Here is a 12,688-nt window from a genome sequence, read left to right as displayed (position 1 = left end):
AAAACCTCAAGAGGGTTACATCTTGTTGAATAAGGTGTAACTGGATTTCATAAGTACTGCTAAACATCATCAGTAGCCCTGAAAAAACTAATTTTATACTTGTGGAATGCCAATTTTTTCCATAACAAAAAAAAATTGACTTCTTTAACATTTTAATTCTTTTTGTTTCTATCAAAATCCAATCATAATCATTTATTTCTCTATCTGAAAATTAATATTAAAAGTGATGGATTCAGTGGTGCTTATTTCCTGGTTTGCTGTCTGCAAGAATACTTCAATGTGATTGGTTACTTACCCCACTCCTGACATCACTGTAGGTGGAAGCTCAGAGATCACCTTGACTTGGTGCCACGTTTAAACTGCCACTGGGAAAAGGAAAATCTACGCCTCACGTTATCTTCAAGATCAGGAGTGTATCTGCTCACCGCTGACCACACATCCTGCTCATCGTGTCAATGACTCCAGGTCAAATGTAATTCATCGGTTGTGAATTTAATGGAGAGACAAATCCATTGTCTCTACAATGGGTGGGCCATCTGCTGCATCAGGTTATCTTCCAGGCTGCAAAGTTAGGTATCAACCCCTGTTATAAAAGTCCCAATGGAAGCTCCACGTTTGAAATGTTGTGTTCCCCTCTTAGTCAAAGGGTTACCAAAATGGCACAAGTGTTACTGGGAGACACTGCATACCACTGCCACATCTCCTGGATGATGAATTCACCAGTCTCTTGAACTGTATTCACAATGGGCCAACATGTTTCTGTAGCAGGGTGTCATGAAGAGATATTAATGTCTATAATGTTATTGGAAATTATTTTAAAATAGAGTTCTACTGGGGTGTGTGTGTATGTGTGTGTGTGTGTGTGTGTGTGTGTGTGTGTGTGTCTTAATTGGATTAAAACCAGCTTAACTGGATTAAAGCCAGCTCGTCTGGGTGCTTTGATGTATAGTACTTTTGAGATGGGAGGGGAGAAGATAAAGTGTAAATTTGCATTTGTTAAAAGAAGCCATTCAAGACTGTGGGTGAAATCTTACACCTAGCTAGAAGATGCCACGCAATGTGTTTCCTTTACTTACTAATAAAATTGGTGGAATGAAAGGATGTTATTGTTAAAAGAGGTCAAGTTAAAAGCCTAGTCATACAAAGGGACATTTACATTCAAAGAGAAAGATATGTATAAAGGAGAATGTGTGTAAGGTAGCGGCATTTTAAGATCCAAAAAGTGTGAGAAGCCTCCAGCCTGTAAGCCTCAAGCTGGTGTTGACAAGGACCCAGAGCTGAAAGAAACTCATTTTGAATGTGACTGTCCAGGGTGTGCTTTGCCAGATGTCTCTTTAAATCTATGAGATTTACTGTTGCCTTACTGGGGGTGTAACTGAGTCAGATTAATTTGGGGATTTTTGTAGTTATCATAGTAGTGATTTTGCAGACGTATGTATGGGTTTACAATCTTTCTCGTATTAATAAATGTTTAATTTAGTTTTATAAAAACCTCTTGAGGCTCAGTGGCCCTATTACTACTGAATTCAAACACTGTACCTCGAAACATACAAATTGCAAAAATGTGTTATGACGGTTGTTTCAAGTTTCCCTCTGGGATTTGAACAACTCAGCATTTACCATCGGCTGTTTCATAATACAGGGCATCTTAACGTGCCCTGTTTGTTAAAACCAATTTACAGCTTGGGTTTCTACATTTTTGGTGTGGCAACCTGCTGAAGGTGAGAGCCAGTAATGGCTCAGTGAGGGAAACTGGGCATGGTGGACCTGGTTGAACATGTAAAGAACTGGTGAGTCTCTTTAGCCAATCAGGTTGAAGGATTCAGAAACGAATAGTGTGAGGATGGAAAAGGAAGTGTAAATTAAAGTGAGTGAATTCAATGTCAAATCACGTATGGAAAGAGAAATAAAGGAAGGGAAAGAAAGGTTGGATTGAGAGCACAAAAATATGACAAAGCAAAAAAAAAAATCTAAAATTTGGCCACTTTAAAATGTCCAACAGCAACAAAAGAAATGAGACTCTGCACTTGGAATAGGTAATTTTTAGTGGCAGAAAGGTTGTTGAGCAATCATTAACATTTTTAAAAGAACACTGAAACTGAAACTCACAAGACTCAACTTTCTGTGGCAAGTTTAAGTCACGTCCACCGCTCAATTACAGCGCTTCACACTATTTAATGTATTTCGACAGTGACGGAGACCGTGAGATGCTACTTCACAAAGCTAACGGCCAGGATTTTCCCCTCGGTGATTCAGGGGCGGGGCCCGCTCGCCGAGGGGAAAATGACGCGGGAGGAATCCCCGACGTCATCCGGGGCCATTTAAATCTTAAGGAAGGCAGGCGGACAGCGAAATCAGCTGTCCGCCCGCCGACTTATCAGTGGCCAATTAAGGCCATTGACAGGCTCATTAAGATAGTTAAATGCCCTCCCCGGCCAACCTTCAGGCTGGCGGGCAGGCCAGGAGCCCCAGTGGCCTGTAGATTATTAACGAAACTTCATCCACCGCCGGGATGAAGCTTCTTTCCCGTTTTGTAAAAATTTAATAAATTTCGTGCATTTGTTATCAACATGTCCCATCTCGTGTGACATTGTCTGTTATATTAATAATTTTAAAATGTCTCTATATTTTTGACTTTACTTACCTTTCACTAAACTCCCTGAGACAGGACTTTGCCTCAGGGGGCAGTGCGCTCTTTCGCGCGCAGGCGCACTTTGACAGATGGGGATTCCCTCCCCCCCACCCCCCGCGCAGGAAGCGCATAGCATAGCAGGCCGTAAGGCCCGCCCACTCAAAATGGCGGTGGGGTTGGGCTGCCTGCCCGTCGCCAAGCCGGTGGGGCCTGCCCACCAGCCAAGGGCTAAATTCTGCCCAATGATAGAGTGGTGCCACTCGGACAGCAAGCTCTGGATATTTGAGTTTAGCCATACATCTTCCCCTCACTTGGCATTGCTCTACCATTTTCTCACAAATAACGTTGAATATTAATTAAGCAGTAAAACCTGAGTTACTGATTATTCTACAGGCTAAAAAACAGGAAATAGTAACTTCCTCCAAAATATCAGCGCTGTCTCATCAGATAAAGGTGAAATTACATTGCTGGCTCTTTTTACCCCACAGTTACTCTACATGCTCCAAAGTAAATGTCACACATTCAAATGAAGGGCTCAGCCCTCCTTCCTTCTATTGAAGCAATAGCAGCCCCCCAAGTTTTAGGGTGAATTACTCACGAGAGAATTGTAAACTTTCAAAAGTTAGAGCTTGTGAAAGGACAATCAGGAAAGCATTGTGCAAAGGACTGCAATCTGAAGGCGATCCCAGTAAGTGCTCATTTTCGATTTTATTTAATCAATTTTATTTAATAAGATAAAAAAGTAAGCTCGTTGCTGTCATTGCAATGGTGCATGGCCAACACTACAAAGAATAAGAGAGATTGTAAAAACCTAAGGACGCAGGTTTCTCAGCCTGCTGCCCGGCACGCAGTACAGGTGAATAGAAATGAAAATCAAGTTGTTGTTACAAAAGACACTGCACAATCCGAAAATTGGAAATCTGTCCAAGTGGTGTTGGAAACACAGAGGTCAGTCGGCTTCCAAAAGGGCAGGTCGGAGTTGTGGTAAAATCTTTTCAGAATTCCTCACAAAGTCATTCAATGATGACAAAATTTGGATTAAACAAGGAAACAATTCTACAGTTCTGAGCTTGTAAAAAGTAACAACCGTGCGGTTGGAAACATATTTTTGTGACATCAATTAGGATAAGCGTAAGCAAAAACGAGTTTCAAAATCTGATAAGTAAACTGCTGCTTTATTGAAGCAACAAGAGAAAATAAAGTTTTGCCTGTCCAGGTAAGAGGCAAAGAAAGCATAGAGCAGCACGAATCTGAATTAAGGAGGAGATAGATTTATAGGTTCTCTTTCAGTGTGCTGTTGTTGCATTCAGGCTTATTTTGAGCTCTGATTGCCTCTTAACTGCATTTACAAAGATCTTGGTCATAGAGATGCTGGTTCTCGGCTGATGCAATGTCGCAGGTGTTTCCACTGACCTCGGGACAAGGATGGGGATGTGAGGGGGTGATAGCAAGAGAAGTGGACAAGGTTGTCGCACCTGAGAAGTAGATAAAGTATGAGAGAACATCCCACAGGAAGCAAACGGGAGGGACAAGAGGGAGAAAACTGGCAGGAAAAGTAGGGAGAAAGAAAGTTGTTGGAGAACAGTCCCGTGTCCGACCGAAGGAGAGTCAAGTGTTCCCTGTAAGCAACCCCCAAAGTCCCCATGCAGACCACGCACAAGTCAGCCTCTTTAAAACACTCTTAAAGGCTCTGCGCCAAAGAATTTAAAGGGGCAGTGCACCTATTTAAACACCCAAGCACTCCAAATACAGCCAGAGGAATCTTCGATAGGCACCATAACATGGAAATACACTGATTTGGTTCATGAGCTAAGGAATGCAAATGACTACCCACAGATGTGACCCAAGAAAAAAACTCAATGGTAGAGTATTTTTGAACTACACGTCCACAGTCATCCTTTTCCTCGTAGGCTACATTTCTGAAATCATGTTTCAAATCAGTCATAGATAGAACAACAAAAATATTACTCTCTGATGGAATGAGAGAAAACACAAACATATGAATTAGGAGCAGGAGTAGGCCACTCGGCCCCTTGAGCCTGCTCCGCCATTCAATAAGATCATGGCTGATCTGATTGTAACTTTCTGCCTACCCCTGATAACCTTTCACCCCCTTGCTTATCAAGAATCTAACTACCTCTGACCAAAATATTCAAAGACTCTGCTTCCACTGCCTTTTGAAGAAGAGAGTTCCAAAGACTCACAACCCTCAGATTTAAAAAATTCCTCATCTCTGTCTTAAATGGGTGACCCCTTATTTTTAAACAGTGACCCCTGGTTCCAGATTCTCCCACAAGGGGAGGAACATAGATAGAAACATAAAAACTAGGAGCAGGACTAGGCCATTCGGCCCTTCAAGCCTGCTCCGTCATTCAATACGATCATGGCTGATCCTCTAACTCAACCCCATATTCCCGTTTTCTCTCCATACCCCTTGATGCCCTAATATCTAAATACTTATCAATTTCTTTCTTGAATATACTCGGTGACCCGGCCTCCACAGCCTTGTGTGGTAGAAAATTCCAAAGGTTGACCAGCCTCTGAGTGAAGAAATCTTTCCTCATCTCAGTCCTAAATGGCCTGCCCCTTGTCCTGAGACTGTGGTCCCTGGTTCTAGACTCCCCAACCAGGGGAAGCACCCTCCCTGCATCCAGTCTGTCTAGCCCTGTTAGAATTTTATACGTTTCAATCAGATCCCCTCTCATTCTTCTAAATTCTACTGAATACAGGCCCAGTCGAGCCAATCTCTCCTCATACGACAGTCCTGCCATCCCCGGTATCAGCCTAGTGAACCTTCGCTGCATTCCCTCTATGGCAAGTATATCCTTTCTTAGGTAGGGTGACCAAAACTGTACGCAATACTCGATGTGTGGTCTCACCAAGGTCCTGTATAACTGCAGTAAGACATCCCTACTTCTGAACTCAAATCCTCTTGCAATGAAGGCCAACATACCATTTGCCTTCCTAACTGCTTCCTGCACCTGCCTATTTACTTTCATTGACTGGTGTACAAGGACACCCAGATCCCTTTGCGCATCCACATTTCCCAATATATCGCCATTTAAATAATACTCTGCCTTTCTGTTTTTCACACCAAAGCATATAACTTCACATTAATCCACTTTATACTGCATCTGCCATGTGTTTGCCCACACACACAACTTGTCTAAATTGCCGTGAAGCCTCCTTGCATCCTCCTCACAACCCCGCCCAGCTTTGAGTCATCAGCAAACTTGGAAATATTGCATTTGGTTCCCTCATCCAAGTCATTTATATATACCGTGAATAGTTGGGGTCCAAGCACTGATCCTGCGGTACATCGCTAGTCACCACCTCCCACCCGGAAAAAGACCCATGTATTCCCACTCTCTGTTTCCAGTCTGTCAACCAATTCTCAATCAATGCCAGTATATTACCCCAATCCCATGTGCTTTCATTTTGCCCACTAGCCTCTGATGTGCGACCTTATTAAAAGCTTTCTTGAAAACTAAATACACCACATCCACTGGTTCTCCCTTGTCTAGTCGACTAGCTACATCCTCAAAAAACTCCAGTAGATTAGATCCTTTCCAAATCACCCTTTCAAGATCCCTCAGGATCTTATATGTTTCAATCAAATTGCCTCTTACTCTTCTAAACTCCAGCGGATACAAGCCTAGCCTATCCAGCCTTTCCTCATAAGACAACCCGCCCATTGCAGGTATTAGCCTAGCAACCTGCTCTGAACTGCTTCCAATTCATTTACATCCTTCCTTAAATAAGGAGCCCAATACTGTACACAGTACTCCAGATGTGGTCTCACCAATGCCCTGTATAACTGAAGCATAACCTCACTACTTTTGTATTAAATTCTGCCCGCAATAAGAGATAACATTCTATTAGCTTGCCTAATTACCTGCTGTACCTGCATACTGACCTTCTGCAATTTTTGCACGAGGACACCCAGATCCCTCTGCATCTCAGTGCTCTGCAATCTCTCACCATTTAGATAATATGCTTCTTTTTAATTCTTCCTGCCAAAATGGACAATTTCACATTTTCCCACATTATACTCCATTTGCGAAATTTTGCCCACTGAACTAACCTATCTATATCCCTTTATAGCTTCCTTATATCCTCTTCACAACTTACTTTTCTACCTATCTTTGTGTCATCAGCAAATTTAGCAACCTTACCTACGGTCCCATCATTTATATCAATTGTAAAATGTTGAGGTCCCAGCACTGATTCCGATCACACACCACTCATTACATCTTTCCAACCAGAAAATGACCCATTTATGCCTACTGTTTCCTGTTAGCTAGCCAATCTCTCTCCATACCAGTTAAATACCCCCTACACCCTGAGCTTTTATTTTCTGCAATAACCTTAGATATGGCACCTTATCGAATGCCTTCTGGAAATTCTGAATATTCCCTTGAGGGGATGTCTAGAGCCCATAAATTTAAGAGAGTCAACAAGAAAACCAAAAGGGAATTCAGAAGAATTCCATCCCAAATAGTGATAAGAACATGGACCTCGCTACCATGAGGAGTGGTTGAAGAGTAGCATAGGTGCATTTAAGGGGAAGCTACACAAGCATTTGAGGGAGAAGGGAATAGACGGTTACGATAGGAAATTCAGGTGAGAAAAGATGGGAGAAGGCTCAGGTGGAGCATAAACACCAGCATGAGCTGGTAAGCAGAATGGTCTGTTTCTGTGCCACATGTCCTACGTAATCTTACGTCAAAATGTAACCAAATTTCTAATTGTTTTCTCCTTGAAAAAGACAGAAATGAACACGAGCACAGATTCTCCCAACATCACTAACTGCGAAGACTTGTGGAACACCACAGTAACAAGAGTGGTCCTTCCAGTTTTGTATTTCTCGGTTTTTATTGGAGGGTTACTGCTGAACACACTGGCCGCCTGGATCTTCTGTCACGTTCCAAATCAATCCAGCTTTGTGGTTTATCTCAAGAACATCGTCACCACTGATGTGATGATGCTCATCACACTTACTTTTAAAATCCTGTCTGATTCACGTCTTGGACCCTGGCAGTTGAAAGCATTTGTGTGTCGTTACACTCTCGTGCTCTTCTATAGCAGCATGTACCTGAGCATAATGTTCCTCGGCCTGATCAGTTTCGACAGGTATCTGAAGATAGTGTGGCCCATGAGAAACCTCATGGTGCAAAAGGTCATCTTTTCTCAAGTCATCAGTGCAGGTTGTTGGGTCTTCATGATGGGCTCTGCGCTGCCGAACATTATTCTGACAAACCAGACCCCTACAGAGAAAACCGCAGCACAGTGTTATCAGTTGAAAAACAAGTTGGGTGAGGCTTGGCACCATTTCAAGGTTTTCAAATGCAAAGTTATTTTCTGGATCACTTTTGTTCTCCTCATTGTGTGTTATTCAGCCATCTTAAAAAAAATATATTGGTCAAATCAAAATTTCCAAAAGGACTCCAGCAACGTGAAAAAGAAAGCAAATCGTAACATATTCAGCATCATGAGAGTCTTCATCATCTGCTTTGTGCCTTACCAGATTATCAGAGTCTCCTATGATAACGGCCGAACTGATCAGAGAGACTGTACCACATACAACACACTGTACTATGCAAAGGAGGTCTCACAGCTTCTCTGCGCGTTTAACACTTTCCTTGACCCTTTTATCTACATCCTGCTGTGCAAGTCATTCACCAGGCTGCTTTTTAAAAAGATGCGAACAGAAAGAAGCCTCTGAACGGAATTGTCTCAAGTAAAAGGCAAGAAATTACAGTCAACTAAAACATCCAATTGGTCACCCAGCTGCAACAAAGCACAGTCCCCAAGTCTTCATGGATATAAAAATCCTCTTGGCCAAATCGTTCGCTCCTTCTACAAAAGCTAAGCTCGCTATATACGACAAAGTCCCTGAACAGTCGGCACAAGCTCGATCATAAACATCTGAACTTAAATTAAAGGCAACTGGCTTTCCAACATGGAAATACCTCTCAGACATTTTCTAGCTACTCGAGAAGCAAGTGCTAATTTTCCAATAATAGATTGTACTTGACTTTCACAAACCTGCAAAGCCTGAATGTAATGTGCCTCTTTTTTTTTTCTTGTTCAGAGATGAACGTGAATGAGGATATAAGTAAATGGTCACAAACTAAAACAAAAAACATATTTTTAAAATGGCCCACTCATGTAGCGTTGTCTGCATCTGCATCACCTACAGGCCTTTGATACTGTAAACCAAGTGCTGTGATAAGCCTACAGCTCACCTATTAAGCGTCAGCCTTGGATCAGTAGCACTTATGCCCGAGTCAGTGGTTGTGGGTTCAAGCCCCACGCCAGAGACTTAAACACATAAACTGAGCAGTACTGAGGGAATGCTGCACTAGCAGAGGTTCCATCTTTCAGAGATGGAACACTATCTGTAGAAGAACAACTTGCAGGGCTTTGGGAAAAAGCCATGGCATCAAGTGAATTGCTCTTTCAGAGAGGTACAGACACAATAAGTCAGATGACCTCCATCAGTGCTGTGATTCCATGTTAAAATGAGGCCTGCCACTTTCTCAAGTGCACACAAATAATTCCAATGCATTCTGAAGAGGAGCAGGGGAGTTCTCCTGCTTCAAGGTAAATGTTTATCCCTCAAACAATATCACCAAAAATAGGTTAGCTGATCATTAATCACATTGTTGCTGTCGGACTTTGTGTGTGCTAATTGGGTGATACAGTGAGCACAATTTAAAAAGTGCAGTGCTGGCTTTGAATCATCCAGAAGTTGTGAAACACTATCTAGATGCACATTGTTTCATTCTGCTTTCAGTGTTTCCCACTCTTTACTCCTCACTGTGTCCCCTCCTCAGGGTAGGGAATGGGCAAGGAAATTCGGAATGTCAAAGTTTCACAAGTCACATGGGTGGCGACGTTTAAGCAGCATGATTGGGAAAATATTACATGCTAATCTCAGTTCCAGATAACAACTACTTATGTTAAAGAAAACAAGAAAGCAATAGACTTCCAAAGATAAAGTCCTTCGTAAAATGCAACAACGGAAACATCCAGGGGTACAATCTATTGATGGGATTGTCATAGAATCATTTACAGCATAGAAAGAGTCCATTGGCTGCACGAGTCTATGTCAGCTCACCACAGAGGAATCTAGTCAGTACCACTCCCGCTGCTCAATCGCTGTGGCCTTGCAGGTCTATTTCCTGCAACTGCCCCTCCAAATTCCATTTGAAATCATTGACTATTTCCGCTTCCAACATCCTCGTAGGCAGCGAGTTACAGGTCATTATCACTCACTGGGTAAGAAAGTTCCTCCTCACATTCCCCCTCCACCTCTTGCCCAAAGCCATAATTTTCTCTGTCCCCTAGTCCTTGTTCTATCAGCAAACATGAACAGTGTTTTCCCTTGCCTGCCTTATCCAAACCCATCTTGTAATCTTCTACACTTCTATCAAATCTCCCCTTAATTGCTCCAAGGAGAACAGCCCCAGCTTTTCCAACCTAACCTTCTAACTAAAATCCACCCCCCCATCCCCACAATCATTCTAGTAAATCTCTTCTCCACCATCTCAACGATGTTCACAACCCTCCTAAAGTGTGACGACCAGATTGGATTGCATGTAGAAGAGTCAATAGTAAGGTAACTGAAATTATAAATAATAAAACAATCATGTTAAATATGAAGTTGATGATATGTCATGCAAGTTTGGGCATTCAATAATAAGATCATTGGGGTCATGGAAAAATGTACAGCAAAGAATACCATTTTAATATGCAAAGCATGGGGACCTTTTTTTAATCACAATGGCAGTGAAGAGGTAGCGATCTTTCGCAAGAGTTTTGAGACGGTAAATAGTGATAGGTTGTTACCCCTTTGGCAAAAAAGTGGGAACAATGAGAAATAGTGTCCGGATTATCAACAGAAGAATGAAAGGGGAAGTTGTCGCTCAGGATTATTCGAACACATTATATGGAGTGGTTACTGAGGCAGAAACCCCATCATTTAAAATCCTCGACACCTGCAATAGTTCAGACAACATTTGGTGAGAACACACAAGTTGGATTTCGAGTATTGGAATGCTTCCTCAGTTCTGTGGGATGCTCTCAGACCTGCTGAGTGTTTCCAGGGTTTTTGATTTAGTTTCGCATTCCCAGCATCTATAGTGCTCTGGTTTCCGTTCATTAAAATTTCTCTCTATTTGGTCAGTGCCTACCACAAGCAGAATCCCAATATCACTTTGAAAAGTCCCCCAGCGTGCCAGAAGCATTGCTGACGATTCTCCGCAATGACAATTTCCTCCATCTCTGAATGCATCTTTATTGCATAAGAATAATTTACATTTAAAAATTCCTCAAACATTCAGTGCTTAGTGATGGTTTGCTTGCTTCAACTTTAATTTTCATCAGGGACCCAAAGAAGGAAAATGTTGCAAGTTTGGTGCTTTGCTTAGACAACTGTTTACACTGTTTTCCTCGAGCTTAACATTGGTTTTCACATCCCAGCTCTTGATAATGAAATTCTCAGGAAAAATTGTCGCAACTTGCTGATTTGAAGTTTGGTGTATATTTCAGTGTAACTTTCCAAGTACGCTGCTTCAGGAAGCTCTGGATCAACGTGAGATTAATCCTAGATTGATTCCTGAGGTGAGAGTGTCTAGATTGATAGCCAGCCCCAACTACACCCCCTGAATAAAGAACAAAATAGAGCATCAATAGTCGGTGGTAATTGCAGCTTCTTCTCTTTCCATTGTTCTATCTTTTTGACAGCTTTCAATTTGTCCATGACTGTTATGACTGGGATGGGAGGAGTGCGCTGTTTATCTAGCTCCACTGCTACACAGGTCGCACCATTTGTGTAAATGTTTAATTCACTCACCAGATTGGCCAATGATTTACCTTCACTATTGTCAGACGCAGAAGAATAAAAGAGACTTTAACCGGGCTTCTTTCAATAAACTCAATAATTAATTTATTATAAAGTGAAGCTTTTTTTTTAAAACAAGTTGCAAGAACTGGTTAACACATAGTTTACAGATTACAAATTATCTATCCCTTTTAAAATTCCTCAGCGCAAGCGCACACACACAAACAAAAGACAAAAAGAGTCTCTGCAGAGATGGGCAGTTGAAGAAAAGACTTTATAAAACAAAGGACAAAGTTTGGAGGGTTTCGTCACTCGATCCTGAGCTCCCTCATGTGAAGACAGGTCATTAGTCCCAGCAGATGCTTGGAGGTTCTCGCCAACGGAGCTACGGTGGTGAAAAATAGAGCTGGATCAAGCCTTCTCGTCTCAGCTGCTCAGGTTTCCGAAGGCAGACAAATTCCACAGAGATGAGGATTCCTAGCTAGATACTGATAACCACTTTATTTCAGGCAAGGAAAGTAGAATGTGAGTTGGGCAACTTCACTTTCTCAGTTCATTCCCAAATGAGTTCAAAAATACAAACTAAGAACTTGAAGCTCCTCCGTCAGGTGATTTCCACGAAATCACCAGGTCTTTGCCTTTAAAACAGTTTTTTCCCCATCAATTAAAGTGATGCAGTTCAAATAAACAAACAGCTCTCCTCAAGTGCCATGCAGGTCAGGTGATGTCTTAGAAAAGGCATGCTTGCTCACAGTCCAAGGTGAACTTATGACCTTTCTTAAAAAAAAATGTCCAAAAATGCAATGTCCTTTCAAATTTTAAAAGAAAATACTGTTTCTGAAGATATGGTTCTAACTACACCAAGCCTCTCAGTTTTACCATTCAGAAAACAATTGATATTGCCTGGATATTGGTGAAATCATCTTTTCATGTTCCAATTTCCTATTCTGCAGATACAAAAGGGGAAGACAAATCTTTTCCCCCTTCATCTTTCTTCAGTGTTCCCATTGCTAACCCATCAGCCATAACTCAGCTGGTAGCATTCTTGCCTCAGACAAACAGTAGTGGCATGAAGTCCCACTCCAGAGGCTTGAGAAAATAAGCCAACATGACATTCTAGTGCCAGTACTGAGGGAACACTGCACTGTCAGAGGTGCCGCTTTTAGGATGAGATGTTAAACCAAGGCCTACCCTACTCTCTCAGGCAC

At 42.0% G+C, this 12,688-nt stretch overlaps 2 protein-coding genes across 2 annotated transcripts in view; one reads left to right on the top strand and one right to left on the bottom strand.

The window, feature by feature from the left end:
• Positions 1 to 12,688, bottom strand: part of LOC144693984 (mediator of RNA polymerase II transcription subunit 12-like protein) — a 590,784-nt gene that overhangs the window by 263,704 nt on the left and 314,392 nt on the right. The gene's annotated exons all lie outside the window — the stretch shown is intronic.
• LOC144694274 (P2Y purinoceptor 14-like) lies at positions 7,386 to 8,504 on the top strand. Its single transcript, XM_078564612.1, is given in 1 exon segment — positions 7,386 to 8,504. A coding segment is annotated over 1 exon segment (1,098 nt). The 5' UTR covers positions 7,386 to 7,406.

Source organism: Cetorhinus maximus, chromosome 19 (genome assembly GCF_964194155.1).
Source record: "Cetorhinus maximus chromosome 19, sCetMax3.hap1.1, whole genome shotgun sequence".
In the NCBI taxonomy this organism is placed as follows: Eukaryota; Metazoa; Chordata; class Chondrichthyes; order Lamniformes; family Cetorhinidae; genus Cetorhinus; species Cetorhinus maximus.
Note: the sequence above shows the minus strand (reverse complement) of the source record. Positions and strands in the feature narration are given on the sequence as shown.